The 19,590-nt window shown below is 35.7% G+C and overlaps 1 protein-coding gene across 1 annotated transcript in view; it reads left to right on the top strand.

Moving 5' to 3' along the window:
• Positions 1 to 7,557: 7,557 nt before the first annotated feature.
• Positions 7,558 to 19,590, top strand: part of mRpL19 (mitochondrial ribosomal protein L19) — a 29,730-nt gene continuing 17,697 nt past the window's right edge. The window contains exons 1-5 of the mRNA XM_067097800.1: positions 7,558 to 7,652; positions 11,964 to 12,078; positions 12,278 to 12,402; positions 13,507 to 13,641; positions 16,304 to 16,491. Coding sequence (XP_066953901.1) covers positions 7,595 to 7,652; positions 11,964 to 12,078; positions 12,278 to 12,402; positions 13,507 to 13,641; positions 16,304 to 16,491 — 621 coding nt within the window. The 5' untranslated portion in view covers positions 7,558 to 7,594. The remainder of the gene's footprint in view (positions 7,653 to 11,963; positions 12,079 to 12,277; positions 12,403 to 13,506; positions 13,642 to 16,303; positions 16,492 to 19,590) is intronic.

Below are 19,590 nucleotides of genomic sequence, written 5' to 3'. Positions count from 1 at the left end.
ATGAGAAGTTTTACAGCACCAAAGATGATGAATCCATGTCTGAAGAACTTAATCCCCTTAAGGTGAAAATCCCCATACCACTTGTGAAATCTCCCAATCAAATTCTCCGCGTTTCGCTTTCCTTTCGTTATTGGTTTTCCTTAGGGTTTCCCGTCATGTGTCTGTTTAATTCCTCGTAATTCGCTGGTAGCTTCGCTAAGGAATTCACAATGTCGCGATTGAACTGTCGTTTATTTAGAGTATACGCAACACCCAGCTTAACCATGCGAAATGAAAATGCATATTTCACTCAACTTTCATATTGCATTAATAAAACTTTTACTGACCCATTGTGTAATAAGTTGAAACCTTCATTATCTGCCAAAGATTGATGCAAGATAACAAACTCTCTAATACAACACCTAATATAGCAGCGACCATCATTGACAACGGATAGCTTTCAAGACCTTTTGATGATGTAACAACAGAACATTTTTCAAGCATCTTTGACCTTCTTGGTAATAAAATTTTGCACCATGTAGCTTCTATTTTTTCATGAATTGACTCGTTAATTGAGGCCTTGCATGTTCGTTACATCTGCGTCACAGATGTAACGAAATCTTGCTTCTCAAAGGCAGCTTTTCAGATAGTACAACTTACTGATACAGTTGTGGAGTCCTAATCCTGTACAAGACGTGAATTGAGGCGATGCCAAATCAGCAAGATTTCGTAGTGAAATTGAAGCTGTGCCACTGACGTCATGAACATGCAAAGCTTCAATTTCTGCGTCAAGTCAGGAAAAAATAGTAGCTCTATGATACAAATTTTATCAGTACGAAGGTCAAAGATGCTAGAAGATGTTCTGTTGTCACACCAAAAGGTCTTGAAAGCTGTCTGCAGTCAATGATGGTCGCTGCTACATCAGGTGCTGTATTAAAGATTACATTATCTTGCATCAATCTTTGGCAGATAATGAAGATTTCATCTTCTACATAACGGCCCAGTAAAAGTTTTACCAATGCAATATGAAAGTTTGCGTGAAATATGCATTTTCATTTCATATGATCGCGCAGTAGAGTTGCATAACTCGCAGCTTAAGACACTGTCACAAAAGGTTTATTTTTCTTGTGTCTTTTAGCATAACGATGCTAAATGCACCTTGTAACCAATACTCTTGGCGTGAAGGAAGGCGATTAAGTTCGTGTCCGACTGACACCAATAGTACAGACAAAAATGCTGGGTACTTTGTATCTGAGTTGTAGAAAAATGCAGCTGGAAGACTCCCGAAAGCCCTCCAGAGTTTTAGCGCCGAGAGCTTTTGTTTACATTTCTTCTTCCATCTTTTTCAGTCATGAGAGACGATCCACTTGATTTAGCACATTAAGATAAATCAAGTTGAAGTAAAATTAATTGCCTTCCACTACTTTCCAAGACTGCCTTGTCCTCTTGCTGTCTAAACTCTCGTTTAAAGAACATTGTTCTTAGGCATCTTATTTTTATTAGAAACTTTTATGCAGTCCGTTAATAAGAGGGCAATCGTCTCTAATACAGGTGGCGCCAAGGACCTTTGTTGTTGAGACGCCAGTTCCTTTATTCAATCAACAACACTTGTTAAGAAATATGTTTACACTTTTTGTGTATTTTTCTTATTTGTATTCAAGAATACAATATAAGTCTTTTGTTTACTTTGGTGATGGTTTTAACTGGAGGCAATGGTTTAATGGTAACACGGTAATTTACGAATTTGTTTGTTTACTATTTAGCCTGGATAGCACTTGAAACTGAATGTTTGTCAGTTAAATATGCATCGATTCTGCCTTGGAGTTTTTTCTGTTCAGGAGTCCAGCCCAGCCCACTTCAAAGTTCAGATTCCAGTCCAGAGCTGAGTTTCATCAAACCCATCTAGATTTTTTGGGGATTCTTTATATTTTGGAAAGCTTCATCAGACATGGAGCAGTAAAATCCGCCAAGGCCGAGTGAAGAGATTTCGAGGGCTTCATCATATTTCCTTTACTGTATAGAATCTTGAAGACCAGCACCTCACGGAACGTAAGTCAGTTGAGAGTTTTTATGCAGGCTCAATATGACTTCTCTGTTCTTTTGTTTGGTTTGTGCAAATTACGGCTTAAATCATGGTCACCAACGCGTCGATAAAAACTAAAGTAAAGGACTCGTTCTCTATAATTACCATTTAACTTGTGCCTGTTGTTCGTAAACCATTGATATTTCGCTATTTTCCTACGTAATTGAAACTTATTCTTTACATAGTTACTAATTTATATTTACTAAATTGACCTAATTACACGAAGCTAGTTCTTTGTTAAGGCTTGCTGAATTAATTGCTATTTACGTTAAATTTAATAAATTATTTTCCCACGATAAATTTATTTCAATAGCCATATTCTTAATGTAGGTCCTTTATGTATGGCGAAGTGAATTTCGGTGGAGAGGAAGTGGTGCAGACACTCCGAAGTACTCCTCAGGGTGATTTCCTCTCAGGGCAGAGAAACGGCACTCAACAGTTCCTGTCATTTTAACTCATTAAATTCAATAGTTATCTGCGTCTTTGGATTTACGTCCTCACCGTGACTTGCTGTTTTCTCTCCATAACGCTCTAGAAAAAACTGTCGGTTATTCTTGCGACTGAGGTGAAAGGAGGTCACAACCTGTTTCCCTTTCGAGAAACTTGCCTGTTATAGTTTTCCTGGTAAGATTCTACAAGTTTCCTTTCGTGTCCTTTCCATTTCTCTGGCGCTGTTTGCTTGTTCTTCTCCTCAGCTTGTGCATTAAGGACATACGAATATCAACAACTGTGTGTTTATGTATATCTGTGTGATTTGACCAATGGCTATTTGCAGAAGTATTCAAACGAAAAGCGCTTAGCTTGGACTCGGCAGTTCAGTGACTACACACACACACACACACACACACACACACACACACACACACACACACACACACACACATATATATATATATATATATATATATATATATATATATATATATATATATATATATATATATATCCACACTATTTTCCCATATAAAGTAGGTGGCTCCAGAAGATATCACTACTCAGTCTTTTTGAGATGAAGTTGCTGGCCCTATTGCCTTTGCAGTTATATATATATATATATATATATATATATATATATATATATATATATATATATATATATGTATATACAGTATATACATATTGTGTATGTATCTTTATACATGTACATATGCAATGTATCCGTGTTCTGTAGCACTCCTTTATTACAGTATGACAAGTCACGGAACCGGTTGACTGTGTCCCCGTCTGAAATAATTTCTGATATGTGCAAGTAAAAAAATCTAGGTAATACACACCACTGAGGATGTTTTTGTAACTTGAGTTGAAAGGATTTACAAAAATTGCTTTTAAGTAAAAGAATGAAAAGCTTGCTCGAAGATTTGCGGTGATGTGAGATTTCTGATAGAGTTGCTTCTCATTTTCTTATTTTGATTTTCGTTTGTCTAATGAGGCTTGCGTCAGTCGTTGGCATATGTGTATGAATGCTTAGTGTATAATATTTTGAGAGAGAGAGAGAGAGAGAGAGAGAGAGAGAGAGAGAGAGAGAGAGAGAGAGAGAGAGAGAGTTATGCTTGCATTTCACACACAAACACACACACACTATATATATATATATATATATATATATATATATATATATATATATATATATATATATATATATATATATATATATATATATATATATATATATATATATACATATATATATGTACAGATGTATGTAAATTATATTTTTTTTTTTTCAACTAAACACTTACCCCACCAGAGGCGGGGGGAGATAGTTACAGAGGGTATTTACCTGTTGGTTATTCAGCAATACCTTTTGGATGAGGTTACCAACCCCATGCCCTCTTTTCCGCCCTACTTGTAACCCAAGACCTTAAAGTACTAACCACCAGTACCTAATTCATTGCTTAAGTCAACAAAAGTCCTCTGGATTTTCCTGTTATGGAAACGGGCCCAAACCATTTTCTCTTATTGGGACTGACTTCTTGTGTAGAAAACTTTCACAATGTCTGCCTTTCATATAAATCCACGGTAACCTTATCAGAAATAGGTCGATGCACCCTAAACACCCAGCACCACTCACCTTTATCTTCTAAACGTTCTCCCGCTTCCAGGATACTATGGCACCTTCATTCCAGTACCTCTTCCATTTCATTTAGCCAACCAGTACTTTTTTGGTTTCCCTCTCTTTATCCTCCTGACACTTCAGAATCAGGCACTCTTCGCCATTCTATCCACGTGACCAGACTACCTCAGATCACTCTAATTTATATTTTCACCAACGTTTTATATCTATACTTGTCTCACCACTGTAACCATCCTTTTTAAAATTTACTGCACAAACTTTTTTTTCATCTCGGGAGCTTCACCTTTTTCTCGCACTTGCGTCCAGCATCCACACTTCCCTTCCATAAAGGAGACTTGGCTCAACTGTCCTTTCATATACTGAAATTTAGCTTCCACCGTCAACCCTCACCTATTTCAAACCTTTTCATCCTGGTATACCCTCCTTGCTTCACCTATTCCGGGATGCAAATTCCTGAGATGTATGCTAGTATTGCATCAGCCCCGGTTTTTTTGCCATGCCCCTAGTGTAGGTTAGAATATTAAGTAACTTTATGACACAGTAATTCGGGTGTGGGAAACACAATGAGATTATTTTCAAGAAAATTCCATGGTTAGTTTTTTAGATATGGAGTCCCGCTTTTTTCAGGGAAAGGTCCGGTACTAGGTCACACCTGGGAAAATGCTTCTGGGATTCTTCTCTACTCTCATCCCGCCATCTTTACATCCTTTACGTTCACTTCCGAATAACTATGCAGTCAGGCACTTCCTTTACTCCACCACCCAGATTTACATCCATTGTTCCTCCTCCCAAACTTCCCTGGTTTCCATAATCTGACTCTTCCTAATATGCACTCTCAGTTTCCTCTTGCGAGCACTTTCGACCTTGTTGCTGTTTCCCCGGTCGAAACAGCGGCATAGTCATTGAAGTCTGTGCATTCCGTAATCTCTTTCAACTCCTGTTCAAATGTTATCCCTCTTCCCTACCTATCAGAGTCACTTTTGTTAGATTTACGGTCGTTAGATTTATAGTCAAATTTACGCGATTCCCTTCCGACAAACAAATAGGCTCTCTTTCTAAAAATAACACGAACGGTACCCGCTAGGTTCCAATATAATTTCTAAATAAATTTAAATTTTTCATAATACTGATGTCCTGAGATACAACTTCTCCTTCTCGGTTATATATATATATATATATATATATATATATATATATATATATATATATATATATATATATATATATATATATATTTATAGTTATATTTATATTTATATATACTGTATATATATATAGATATATATATATATATATATATATTTATATATATACATATATATATATATATATATAATATTATATATATATATATATATATATATATATATATATATATATTTATATTTATATTTAATCCAGGAAAGAGAAAGTTGTATCTCAGAACACTAGCATTAAGAAAACTAGAAATTCATTTAGAAATTATATTGGAACCAAACGGATAGTGCTCTTTTTTTTTTTTCAAATATCATTATCTAACACTGTGTAAAAACAAACTGTTTAAATGTCATAACTGGGCATATATAAGACGCAACAACCTTGTTTTTTTAAGATATTAAGTTGTTTTTCTCTCTCGATGTTTCGTAATACGTCTGAACTATTTGATAATGACTGGCGAAAGGTGAAAGCTTAGGGGTATTTCCAATACATCTTCATGAGAGCAAGCTTCTCATTTCTCTTTCAAAAGAATTAAACGTGCTCACGAGAATTAGCGACGGTTGATCGTAACGTGCTTGATATCACGGTACTTTTTAACAGATACTCAGTTGATTCTGACAGTCTCACATTTCCCAACGTGAGCTTCAGTGTCGCTCAGCAATATTCTCGGGGTATTATTCCTGTTGTCACCAGAATGTGGAATGATCCACCCAATTCTGAAGAACGGTCCTCCCAATTCTGTTGTTGAATCATTGGAACTTCTGTCGTTCTAAGGTAAATTTAGTAAGCTGGCATAAGTTTTACCAGACCACTGAGCTGATTAACAGCTCTGCTAGGGCTGGCCCGAAGGATTAGACTTATTTTACTTGGCTAACAATCAATTGGTTACCTAGCAACGGGACCTAGAGCTTATTGTGGAATCCGAACCACATTATAGCGAGAAATGAATTTCTATCACCAGAAATAAATTCCTCTAATTCTTCATTAGCCGGTCGGAGACTCGAACTTGCGGGCCTAGCGAGTGCTAGCCGACAACTCTACCGACTCTCCCAACGAGGAACTAGTAAGCTGACATAAATCTCACTTGTAGTTTGTTATTTGCCGTATTTATTTTAATATTCATCTCATTGTTTTTAGCTTTGTGTTTTTCATTGCTGCTTCTATTTCACAGTCTATTATTTACTTCGCAGTTTCCTTTTCTGTACTGGGCTCATCTCTCCATTGGGACTCTTTGGCCTATAGCATTTTGTTTCTCCAACCAGGATTGCAGCTAAGCTTGGAATAATAATAATAATAATAAAATAATAATAATAATAATAATAATAATAATAATAATAATAATAATAATAATAATAATAATAATAATAACACTATTGGGTAAATGGGAAATTTAATTGTATTATAGTGACTGTGCAGTTGTTACTGTTGTACTTTTCTTTATTCATTTTCTGTCTTTAAAGGCGAAATTTGTCATTGCCAGAGTTCAAAAAGTATGACAAGAATAATAGGAGCAACGTCCATAGAACTCTACGTTAAATATGAAGTTACATTATGAATAAAAATTTGAACAAATTAAAATCATAATGACAATGTATTTAGCATGGATTTTATCATTAAAAAACATTTTGTTTTAAAGCATCCAGAATTGTCGGCAAGTTTAGGACTGTAAGATTTGTGTCCTTTGGTTGAATGTTACAAAGACATTTTGTTTAGGTTCTGTAAGCAGATAATAAACTTTAAGCGTGTTTTAGGCAAGCACTGAATGCTATAAAACCAGATAATTAAAAGACTTGGATGAACATAAGTAATTTTTTCAATATGTTGATTTCGCTCGACATGCTAGCCAGATGATAAAGAACGCAAATGCACCAAACAAGGAAGTTGGAACCGAGAAACTAAAGAATATTGCTTTTGTAACTTTAGTAGCGCAATATTTCTAAGTGAAAAAGTAAATCAGACATGTTATGCGATTAAAGAAAGAAACGAACCAATACTAATAACTAGGACCCAGAGAAATAATTCTTTATCACATTGTGTACAAATAAATAGGTTTTTATTAGAAATGCAAGTCAATTAAGTATTTTCATATCATTTAATAACTGGTTTACGCTTATGCCATGTAAAAGGAGTAGCTAAATAATTATAAAAAGAATTATTAGAGGTAATAAATGGCTGTAATGGATTCTTTGGGGTGGAAATAGTCAACCATACCAGGTTCCTATCTTGACAGGTAGAATAGGGGACCACAACGTAAACAAACCATGTTTTCGCCGTTGCTTTCGAGAGCAATATTGTCTGGCGCTTGCAGAAATTTACCAAGTGAGTAGTTGCTCGTTTTTGGATACTAAGTAGTTTTACATCATGTGAAGTCAGTGTGCGTGAGGATGGATCGAAAAATAAGCTTGTTATAGCCTGGGATAGTTTAGGGAGTGCCGGTGTCATGGCCTGCCTTGGACTACCCAAGTTAGAGACTAAGTAAAGACACCAGAAAGTCCAGCACGCTACATTCTGTAAAATTTAACCAAATTCATAGTTTGTTTTGATTTTTTTTAAAGCTGAAGACTACCACTGGCCCCCCTGTGGTTTTAGGCCTTATATTCTCCTATATTTTACATTGATGTCTTATTATTTCGTAGGTTATGTCATCATCCGTCACTTTGTGTATGAGACCAACAATCTCTCACTGAAATGATAAAATTGTAGGGAAAATGGCATTGTTCGCTAGAAAAGTTGGTAATTCTAAGCCGTAGTTCCGCTGTGAGCTAGGCTATGGCAATTGACGTTTTCCTATGTTATTTTAACTGCTTTACAAGAGTTTAAAGTAATATTTTGTCTGCCCGCTGTAACTGAACTGTAATTGGCCTTTGAAGACTACTCGATGGGGTAGGAGAACTACAGCTTAGAATTACTAGGGGTAGATCTAAGCCAGCAGTCCGTGGTGAATCCCCACCCCCTCCATAGCTAATATGGCAAAATTGTAACCAGTAAACACCCCTAAAAATACCAACCTAATGTACCCCAGGGGTGTTTACAGGTTACAATTTTGCTGTATTAGCTATGGAGGGGGGTGGGGGGCTCGCCGCAGAATGCTGGCTTAGATCTACCCGTCATGTAGTCTTCAAAGGTCAATTACAGTTTAGTCACAGCCGGCCGACAAAATAGTACTTTAAATTCTTGTAAAGCAAGTAAAATAACATAGGAAAACGTCAATTGCCATAGTCTAGCTCACCGCAGAACTACTGCTTAGAATTACTGAAAAGTTGTTGCAGTTTGCAAAAAATAAACTGACAAATTGACCAGCTTTTAAAACAATATCAGGAAGCAGTGTTGGTGGAGGTGTCAAGTGATCTGGCCTAGGCTGCCCCTTAACTGTAGTTGGCATTTCAGAGGGCATTCTATCTAAACAGACCTACCTTTACCTAACAGAACCTTGGACACTATGGCCTTACCTGGCTGGATAGGCTTTGCTCCCCCTGGGACTCCCCCAAATAAGTCATGCCTCCTCCATCTACATACTACTAATGACTGCACAATGAATAGTCCTTTTAAGGCCTTGACCCTTTTTTCTGCAATCTTGGGCTTAGGAAAAGAATGTACTATTTTACTTTAACACCCCCAACTCAATATTCTTAATAAGCAACACCTACTAAATTTTTTTGTCATTTTACTACTGTCGATGTATTTGCTGTCTTTTGTTTGTTTTAGCATTCATTCCCATGGGGCTTGTACTAAACACGCACCATTAAAATGAAAATTTACTGAATGTAGTTTGATGGATCAGACTCCAAAAAAGTTGAAAAATGTGGATTCTTTATGTCCCCCCATTTTTGTGTCTCTATGCACATAAAGGCTGGCAGATATGATTGCTGGTTTCATCATGAATAAAACGTACATTTCCCACACTGCGCCGTGGCTTGTTGAAAATTGACTGGAAACACTTGTTTCATGCCCTACTATTGTGGTGGCAGCATCTGGATTGGAGCAGGGTTGTATATGACCATATGAGTCAAATTGATGAAATTTATCCAAATAACTGGATTTAAATATTTATCCTGTATGATTAAGGTATGACCTAGGTTGACCAGGCATATGATTGGATGGATTTAGATTTCCCATGAGTGGGATGACAGTATGGACATCGTAAGAACTATGGGAAAGAGAGGGGCAGATAAAAAACCAGTAGCCTTGTGGTGTGAACTAGGTTGACCAGGCACAAGATTGGATGTGTTTAAATATCCCATGACTGGGTAATTGGGAATTTGGGTGCCACGGTATGGCCATATTAAGAACTACAGAGGAGAGGTGCTGCTTGACACCATCCACATCAACTTGGGACTCAGAAAAATTTATTTTTCACTGTAAAATGGCAGTCAATGAATTGACAGAAATTTACTAGGTTAGTGGTTTTTTTCTTTTTTGGTTATTTAGAACATTTAGAACAAATTTTATTAAATGGAGTTTTTTGTTTGGAGGTGAAGAAGTGTAAATGTATCCTGACTCATCATTTTACTTTCTAATTTGGGGGGGGGTGGGGAAAACCAGCACACAGGCAGCAAAGCCCTTGCAGTCACAGTTGGGGCAGTGGTCTGTTAAATGTACCTAGATTCAAAAATTGTAGCCAGGTGGCATAAAAGCAGTTGATTTGTACAAACTGTTATGGTTAAAATTCTTAGAACACAAGACAGAATGTTGGAAGAATATAATTCTTATGCTAATTCACAATACAAAATTAGTTTATGATTGATTTAGTTTCTCTACGTTTGCCAACTTCAGAAACTTGCCAAATTAGCTAGGCATGGCAGGTTAACTACATTTATTGGTTAGGCAAAGGTTATTGCAGGAGTTGCCATTAAATATTAGGTTAGGCTAGGCTAATTTCCCAAACATGCTATTGAAAATGTTTAGGTTAGGCTATCCTGCTGTGCTTTCTAACAGATTTATCCTTCAAAGAGAGCTGTGCTGATGTGGTGGTAATTAGGTTCATAGGTTGCCTTGCTAAGTGAATGTATTTGTAATTGGGAGTTGATGACAGTAGGCTGAGAATATGTAAATAATTTACTTTATACTTTGAATCATGGAGTACTTTGTTGTGGGATGTGACGAAGCCTTGTTAGTTTCTTGACCCATGCCCTAACAGTAATTAATAACAAAACCAGATTTGTTTTTGGCTAAGGATGCCATTTGTTTAGTAGTTGTGGCAGTGATAAGGCCATAGGCAAACTTGCCAGAATATTAATTCAAAATTAGGACTATACTGGGAGTTTTAAAAAATTATGCTGCAGTTGCAGTGACCATGCCAGATCTGTATTGGATTGCTGTCACCTATCCTTGCAGAGTATTTATTTTGTTAGTGGCTTAAGTTGTCATCTGTTTAACATCCACTCATAAAAAAATCTTATAAAGAATTAATTGATATGTAGCATATAAACAGAGTACTTATGGGGTTTTGCCATACCTTGTAGCATAAAATACAAATGTAGACAAACCTGTATTGGTGCAGATGGGGTGGGGCAGGCCACAAAAATGCTTAGCAAAGTACAGCAGATCTTGAAAGCTACACAAATTGAACCTTTAGTTTAAACTAAACTTCAAAAGCACTCTTTAATCATTCAGGTGGATGTAACTTTGCGTGAAAGTGTTTAAAAACCCAATCCACTATGTAACTCATGATTGAAATTTATCATAGATAACTGATGGGCATTGATTATGCCACCGCAGTCATTTCATGGAAGTCAGATCTTTTAAGGCATAAAAATCAAACCTTCGCCTAAAACAAAACCTCAAAGAGACTTGGCGGCTGGAAAGTGTTTGAAAACTGAACCCAGTATGTAATACTTGATTTATATCCAAAAATACATCAACATTTATGATCCCAAGCAGAAAATTAACTTTGCTTATAGTTTTCTAAGATTGGAAAATTAAAGATAGTTGACAGTTTTATTGGGTTTTTTAAAAGGTACAAAACCTGAAGGAAGTGTCTGTAGAATGAGGTTTTCACGTCTAAAGACAAAAAATTGTAGTGTTACTACTATTGGATAATTGGATGTGTCAAAAGAGGGTCTCTTATCACATAAAGTGCTGTATTATTATTGTTGTTGTTATTAGGTAGTTTAACCAGAGTATTGATTGATAAAATTTAAATTTCCATAATGCATGACCCCAACTCAATGCTAACCTACCTCAGTATATTTCTGATAAGCAGTATTGGTTTGTAACTCATAGTCCCTCATAAATGTTTTAGATATTCTTGTTACATAGATTAAGTTTTTCATTAAACCATTGCTTCACATTGAGTTGCCTTCCTCCTGTCCAGCAGATTGGCTTATTGCAGAGCCTCCTGTTCAGAAAGTCTTGTGTAGAGATGCTTGGGGAAATAAGTATGGAGAGGACCCTACTCTGTTCAATATTTTTTGTCTATAAACAACACATTTGTTTTGGATATGAAATTTGGTCTTACTTATGTGACCCAGACAAGTAGGGCTTTGTATAGTTGTGCATTGTATTTATGAAATGCTGTAATGCATATAATTACTGTATGGTGTTCAAGAAAGTACAGTGCAATATTCTTGGTTTTAAGATGTGGTGGCATCAGTTTTTGAGAATTTTTTAAACAAAAATTTGTATTTTCAGAAGTAGAGACATGTGCACGAATGGGTGTTTATGTTGCACAAATGAAAGTTCATCCTTACGTCCCAGTAAAAGACGGGGAAGGGCTGAAAGATGTAAAATTACCTGAAGATTTTTGGTGAGAAACATTTATTTTGTGTATATTACTGTTATTATTACACTACTACGTTAACTAAAAGCTTTATTTACAATAAGGAAGGAAGTGAATGCATGTTTATTTGTGCCTCACCAGTTGCGAATTTAATTTTTCAGTGTTTTGCATTCTTGAATTTTTATATAAGATGCTTTAAAGTACTGATTGCCAATTGTATTTTCAGTAAGGTCTACCCAGAATTTTTACCTGACCCAAAGCCAGAGTGGAGAAACCGTATGAGGGAAAGGCTTGAACGTGCAGATATGCTCAAGAGACGAAATGTTATGGAGATCCCTGAGTTCTATGTTGGTATGTTTTTGTTTCGGTTGTCAGATTTTATTTATTATGCCCTTCATAGCAGTGAAGTGTAGTTATTGTAGTTGTTTTCATTTTTTGTTTCCAACTCATGATAAGCAGTGCTTAAGATTATCTTCCCAATGTTTCTCTTTTATGTTATCCTGTGTAAAGTTTGCAAACATTCTTCATTGTGAATAGGGAAACAATGCTATTTCACAATGAAAATTTGATCAAATATTTAGCAACAAGTAACCCTACATAGGAAGGAATAACATGAGTGCAGTGTTTTTACCAAAGAACTCCCAGAGCAGTATATGTTTGTAAAGTTCTTGGTTATGATAAATCAGTGATTTACAAAAGAATTTTGAGAATCTCTTAAGGTTATACGTGTAGTAGTTCTCTTCTTCTTATTGATTCTTTTTCTATAGTTTTTATGAGAGTTTTGCCATCATGTACATCATGGAAAACAGTTTTTAAAAATTGCTTGATATATGCTAAATATAGTACTAACTGGCAGCTTGTTACTTTGCTGATGTGCTTGCTATACAGAGCAAGAGATGTGCTAATCACTGATTTTTGTCCATGTTTCTGTGTACATGTATTTCTAGCTGAACAGACAAAATAATGTTATTAAATTATAGGATAGTTTTATGTTTGAGTGATTGGCGTATATAGGCTGTATGCATTAGCCTGAATGCAAGTAGGTCTGTTGCATGTGTATAACTGACTGCAAAGTATGAAATAAGTTATGTGATAAATGAAAAATTATTAGATAGATTGCATGTGTAAATTTGAGCTAAAGAGAATGAAGGAAATTGATCGATCTGTTGATTGTATGAATGTGGTTTAGGCAAGGAACAAAAATGCATCCATCCTAGGAATATTTTTAGCTTTAAGGGTAAGGTTAATGTTCCTCATTTTAAAGAATACAGTACTGTTACTTATTTCGGAATAGCAAATTTCTGTAAATAATATAAAGACAAAGACAAAACTGATGAAATTTATGTTTTGAGCATGGATAGTAGCCAATCCTTTGCAGTGCTTAGTAATTGATAAATTTTTTGGTAGTATTTGCTAAGATTTGGTACTGTTAACTATTAAAGCATTATGTTGCAGGATCAATAATGGCAGTAACAGTATCTGACCCAAATGCATCAGGAAAGCTCAATCGGTTTGTGGGAATTTGCATCCAGAGAGGTGGAACAGGGCTGCGAGCATGGTTTATATTAAGGAACATTGTTGATCATCAAGGTAAGGAGTTGGATCTTATCCAAGGCATTTTTTTTTTATTTTAGTTGATAAACTTTGACCATGTTGAATGTTTATTAGCAGTTGTTTTGGCCTTTCCTTGGGTAAATTCTATGAACCCAGTTTAGGTATGGAAATTATGAATAAGAGCTGGAACTTTCTTTAAAGATGAAAGTTAAGTGTCTAGTCTCGGCCAATCTAGGGAATGCCTGTGAAATAGCTTTATGTATTGTATAACCCTAAATATGACAGTACTCAGAATTTGTATTTCCAGTTAAGATGTCCTGTATAACCCTAAGTATGGTATAATGCTTGGAACACATAAATCATAAGAATTTTCTTTTGTTCTTTAGTAATTTTTGAGACTACTTTTACTATTTTACTGATAATACTGTTGCAGTATTATGCACAGAACAGGATATTTGAACTGCTTGCCCATTTGATTTTCGGTTTGTGGCATTTCACCAATCATTTCTTCATGTTTCTGTAGCTTTTTATTCCTCAATAATTTGTGGAAAAAATTTCAGGATTCACCATCCCTTTATGTTGTACTTTTTCCCTGTCACAATGTCCAGAGAAATAAAATCAATTTTCTTTGCGAGTGTGGATCAACCGATGTTTTGAGCTGCTCTGTTATATCATAGTATTCTAGTTCTTTGTTAATGTGGAATTATCCTTATTAGCGTAAATCTCATGTTTACAGTCTCCGCTACCACTACAATTAAGAGTTAAGGATACTGCACAATGGTTAGATCAGTTTCAGAGTTAAAGATGGCATTTCAACTGTTTCGTCTATGATTTTAAAGTTTTGGTACCATATTGCAAATTATTGAAGTGCACATCAGCTCTGTGATGTCAAGTACTATACATTAAGCCCAATTAATACTATAAATTAAGCCCAATTAATAATAAAAATTACTATTGTCCTTTTAATGTGTAGATGGAGTTTCCTTTCCCAGGTATCATGTCAGCCCAAGTGACACCATTCTTTGTAATCTTGTGGCTATAACGTATGGATCTCTTTTGTTTTTTTTTTTTACTGTCTTGTTTTCTGAGAAGAGTGTCATTATTTCTTTCCATGTATCTTGATAATGATCAGTTTTCTTTTGAGTGTTGTGTGTGTGTGTGTGTACAATAGTTTCTGCAGGCAACATGTAAGATTTTATGATTATGCTAGACTCTGCAAGCAGTGCCAACATTTCATTTAACTCAGTCTCAGATTCACTCAGTTTAAATGAGTTTGGTGGTTGAAGTATGGAACCTTTGTTCCTGTTTTTGTTAAAGTTTATTCCATTAACAATTTCTAGCATAACTTAAAACTACTGTAGCTGGAATTTGGTTCAGATTGGTACACATGAGAATACTTATGCAGGTATCAATGATCTTCTTTACCAAGCATTTCAATTTGTGGGTAAGTCTGATGACAACATCAGATGTAGAAGAATTTTGTCTGGCATCATTTCAGGAAGAAAATTCATGGCTTTCCTCATTGTCACACCTTATTTTTTTTAAATTATAGAACACTTACATTCTAGAAGTGTTTCTCTGATTAGTTTTTTATTTGTTTGAATTTGGAAATACCACACAACTGGAGTGTCATTTCCTCAATTCAAATGACATTCTCTTAAGTGCCTATATTCCTTGGATAAAGACAGAACTGTGACCTGCCCGAGTTCTATTTTCCGAGTAGTTTCAAAATATCTATATTATAATATTTGTCAAGGTATCTACATTATTATGTGCCAAGATATTTATATTATTATTATTATATATTTTTCACACTGAATCAAGATTTAAATGTTTTAATCAAATCCAGTTAAGGGTACTGTCCTGCTAGCCTGTTGTGAATTTTGTTCGTGTTGATAAGGGCCATTATTAATGGTTCTTTGCAGTCTCTCTCTCGGTTCACTTGCATTGTTTTTTATCATGAGCTTTGGTTACTTTGTCTATCTAGTCAGCTTTTCCCTGCTGTACTCAAGTTTACCACCCTTTCATTTAAAGTACAAATTTAAGTCAGTCTTGTGACTCAAGAAATGTAACAGCCAAAATTCAGTTGGTTAAATTTAAAACATAGTAATAATAAAAGTGGTATACTGTAATGATAATACTTTTATCCAAAGTCTGTATGTCCCTTTTGTAACTGGAATAATTGGTATTTGGAATAAAACAGGAGCATATACTGTAGAAATTATTACTCTTGATTTTTGAGGCAGACTAGACATAAGTATTAAGCAATGGAACTGATGTTACAGTATCTAAGAGACATTATTTGCAGTAGGAATTTTGATGTTTCTCGTGTTTATTCATCTGGCTGACAGAATGTATTTATTTGGAATGAATCTTACCTACTGTTAAAGATAGCTTATATCTCTGCTCTGGTAGGCAAGGAGGTATAAGCTATCTTTACCAGTAGGAAAGTATCTAAATGATAAATTTAATTATGAAAACTTATATTTTTTCATACAGTGTTTTGATGATTAATTAGCATAAAAAAATGCAGTGTAATGCTTATGAGTTCATTTAAAGAACTTTTCATCCTCATGTTAGTTTGAAAGTTCCTTCACATCAGAATACAATATTTTCCTTTGAAAGAAGTCTTGGTACGTTCATTGCATTTTTTAAAAGTAGTTTCAAACTTCACCCATATTCTTTTTTGGTTTTTCAGGTGTGGAAATTTTGTATGAGATGTATTCTCCCCTCATCCAGAGCATAGAAGTTTTGAGACTAGAAAAGAGAGTAGATGATGAACTTTTATACCTGAGAGATGCGCTGCCAGAGTACTCCACGTTTCGTTTCGATATGGAACAGGAGCCATTGCCAGAAAATGTTGAAGTACCTGTCAATCCCATAAAGGTAAGCTTTTTTCTTTTCACTTTTGGGTGCTACTTAACATTTTGAAATTCTGTTGATTTCATGTCAAGCAGTCTCTTGAGGTTCTGATGATGTCATCTGTAAAAAATGAACACTTCAACAGTAAAGAGTTTGACATCAGGTAGCACATTGGGGGTTGAAGAGTGTTGGATGATGGTTGAACTGTGCTTCCCATACAAGTAGGAGCTGTTCAAGGAGAATTTTCATGAAGCCTTTCTGGAATCGATAAACAAAAATTTTTTTTTAACATTTATTGTAAATGCAGTAACTAGCATAAATTCAAGATATATATGTTATTGGATAGAAAATTCATTATACTTTCCTATGGTGGAAAAGTGTTTTATAAATCTCATATTTTTTTAGATGTTTATTTAGGAAAAGGAAAGAATTTTATATTCTTGGCCAACTTAGCACTTATATGTTATTGGATAGAAAATTCTTTATACTTTCCTACGGGGGAAAAGTGTTTTATAAATCTCATATGTTTTAGATATTTATTTATGAAAAGGAAAGAATGTTATATTCTTGGCTAACTTAGCACTTAATCTGACCATATTTTGTTGTTTTATGTTTTCACTGGTACCAAAATAAAGTTTTTCAGCTTCATAGTGACACCAAACCCAGTATTCTGTAATGGCATACAAATTTGCAGAAAGCCATAAAATAAAATAGTATCTAAGCTTGTAAGAGGTAAACCAGAACAAAGAATATTTTACCCCAGATGAGTTTTAGGTCCTAAAATTCTCAGAGGGATAACATATGATTGATAAATTACCTTCAGGCATAATTTTTTTTTTACAGTGGAAAGGAATAGTCAGAGCTTAAGCTTGAAAGTAAATGAGGGTATTTTGTCTTCTTTGAAATTTAGTGGTTGATACCTCATAATTATGAGTCGTCATCATAACAGTAAACACTGAATATGTAAAGCTTTGAGCTTTTGCAGCTTTACAGGTATCTTGTATTCTTTACCAGGTGGTGCAAGGCCTAAGTATTGTATATATGTTGTATGCAACTTTTTATTTACTTATTGCTTCTATCTGCTTTGGAAAATTTATCATAATCCACTTATGGGTGGGCATGCTATTCTTGAGATGTCTGCTGGTAAAGTTCATGCCCTTTTGGCTTGCTTCATAAGAATCCCCAGACATACTGAATGGCAGTAAGTACAAAGATGTGTCACATACCCATCAGACATAAGTTATGGTTACAGTGATTATAGCATAGTAACTGTAGTTAGGCAAGCCAGTTGTATACTGGTGCTTATCTGACATTACTTTTCTGATCAGTGCTAATGGCCAACTGATATTCCCTCAAGAGCGGATACTGCATTCAAAAGGCCTTGTGCATAACATTGTAGACACTGTGGAGAGTTCTTTGCTGTTTCCTTTGACTCCATGATGCATCATCTTTGACCTGTACTGATCATCTGTTCCATTTAGTCACTTCACCTGCTGTACAACTTCTTTTAACTTACGCCCTTCAGAAAATCCTTGTGGCCAGTTCTATGAGAATCTATCTATATATGACTCAGCAGTTATGTTAAATTCACTATGATAACCTGTTGTATAAATGGGTACAAGCAGTTCATCAGAAGTTTCGGACCACAGTGTTGTAGAATTACAATGCTTGTACAGCTTTGGCCATTGTTATTCATTACATCATTATAGAGGGATGAATGGATTTTTATATAGCATTTCCCAACGTTTTGTGAGAGAGAGAGAGAGAGAGAGAGAGAGAGAAGTGTCGTTAGTGAGTGTTTTGGTTGTTGGAAGAGGGATAAGGGTCGTTAGTTGGAGTCTGTTTACGGCGCTGTCTGTCTGTGAGAATGTGAAGGAGGGTTCGTTTGTTGTTGAGAGTCGTTAGTCAGAGCTAGTGCCGGTCAGTTTTTCTCGTGTTGGACAGTTTTCGTTTGCTTTTCCGGGAGTTGTTGGTTTTTATTGTTGGTGTGCTGTTTTATTGTGTGTGTGTTGTTTTTTTTTTTTTTTTTTTTTTTTTTTTTTTTTTGTATTTCCTTGTTGTGTTTGTGGTTGTTTGCGGTTGTGGTTGTTACGGCGGCCTTAATCCATCTCCCAGCAACCGAGGATCAGGGTCAGTGTTGTGTGTTGTTTTTTTTTGTGTTTTGAATTCCGCCACATTATATTTGGCGCCCAACGTGGGGCAGTTGCAATTAAGATTGGTGGCGGGTAGTGTGACTGGAGGAAAGGATGGAAGAGGAACTGGTGAGGTTGAGAGAGGAGTTGCAGCTGTCAAGAGAGGAGAATGCATGGTTAAAGAGTGAGAACGAGAAATTAAGGCTTCAGTTGGAAGAGATGGGATCATTAGTAAAAGGAGCGAAAGAGGAAATGAAAGGGGAGATGAAAGAGTCAGAAGAGAGGATGGATAAAAAGTTGGAGGGAATGATGAAAGGTGTGGAAGAATTGGTGAAAGGTATGTTCAAGGGTGTTTTTGGAGAAGGGGCTGTTGGAGGCAGGTTCTCTGGAACGTGTGAAGGGGCAAGAGAGAAAGAAAAGGAGGAAGAAGTGAGTGGAAGCGTGAGTGATGAAAGTGATGTGGGAATAGGAAGTGAGAAACGAGAGAATGAAAGGCAGGGTAAGGAAAAGGGGAATGAAAAGCAAGGGAAGGAACAGAGGGAAAGTAAGGATAAGTCAGGGGAAGAAAAAGGGAAGAAGGGAAAAGGAAAGGAAACTGGTAAGAAGGATAAGGAAGTGGGAAAGGCAGGAAAGAAGGGAGAGGGTAAAAATAGTAGTGATAGTGAGGTGGATGGAGGTGAATGGATAAAAGTGGATAAAAAGAAGGGGAAGAAGAGTGTAATGAGTAAGATGAATGTAAGTGCAGAAGTGGACTCTTTGTATTCGGAAGAGGGTATGAAAGGACAGAGTGAAAGTAGCAAAAGTGAGAGTGAAAGTGAGAAAGAAGTGAGAAAGGCTATGTATGTGAGGAAGGTACCCGGTGTGGAAGGTATGATGAGTATGGAAGTAGGGATGTGCATGATTTCTTTAGGAAGTATGAAAGGTTTTGTCAGGATAAGTATGGGGAGAGTAAGCGAGTGTGGGCACGAGAATTAGGAGAATATTTGACTGG

The sequence above is a fragment of the Macrobrachium rosenbergii genome, chromosome 54 (genome assembly GCF_040412425.1).
Source record: "Macrobrachium rosenbergii isolate ZJJX-2024 chromosome 54, ASM4041242v1, whole genome shotgun sequence".
NCBI lineage: Eukaryota > Metazoa > Arthropoda > Malacostraca > Decapoda > Palaemonidae > Macrobrachium > Macrobrachium rosenbergii.
Note: the sequence above shows the minus strand (reverse complement) of the source record. Positions and strands in the feature narration are given on the sequence as shown.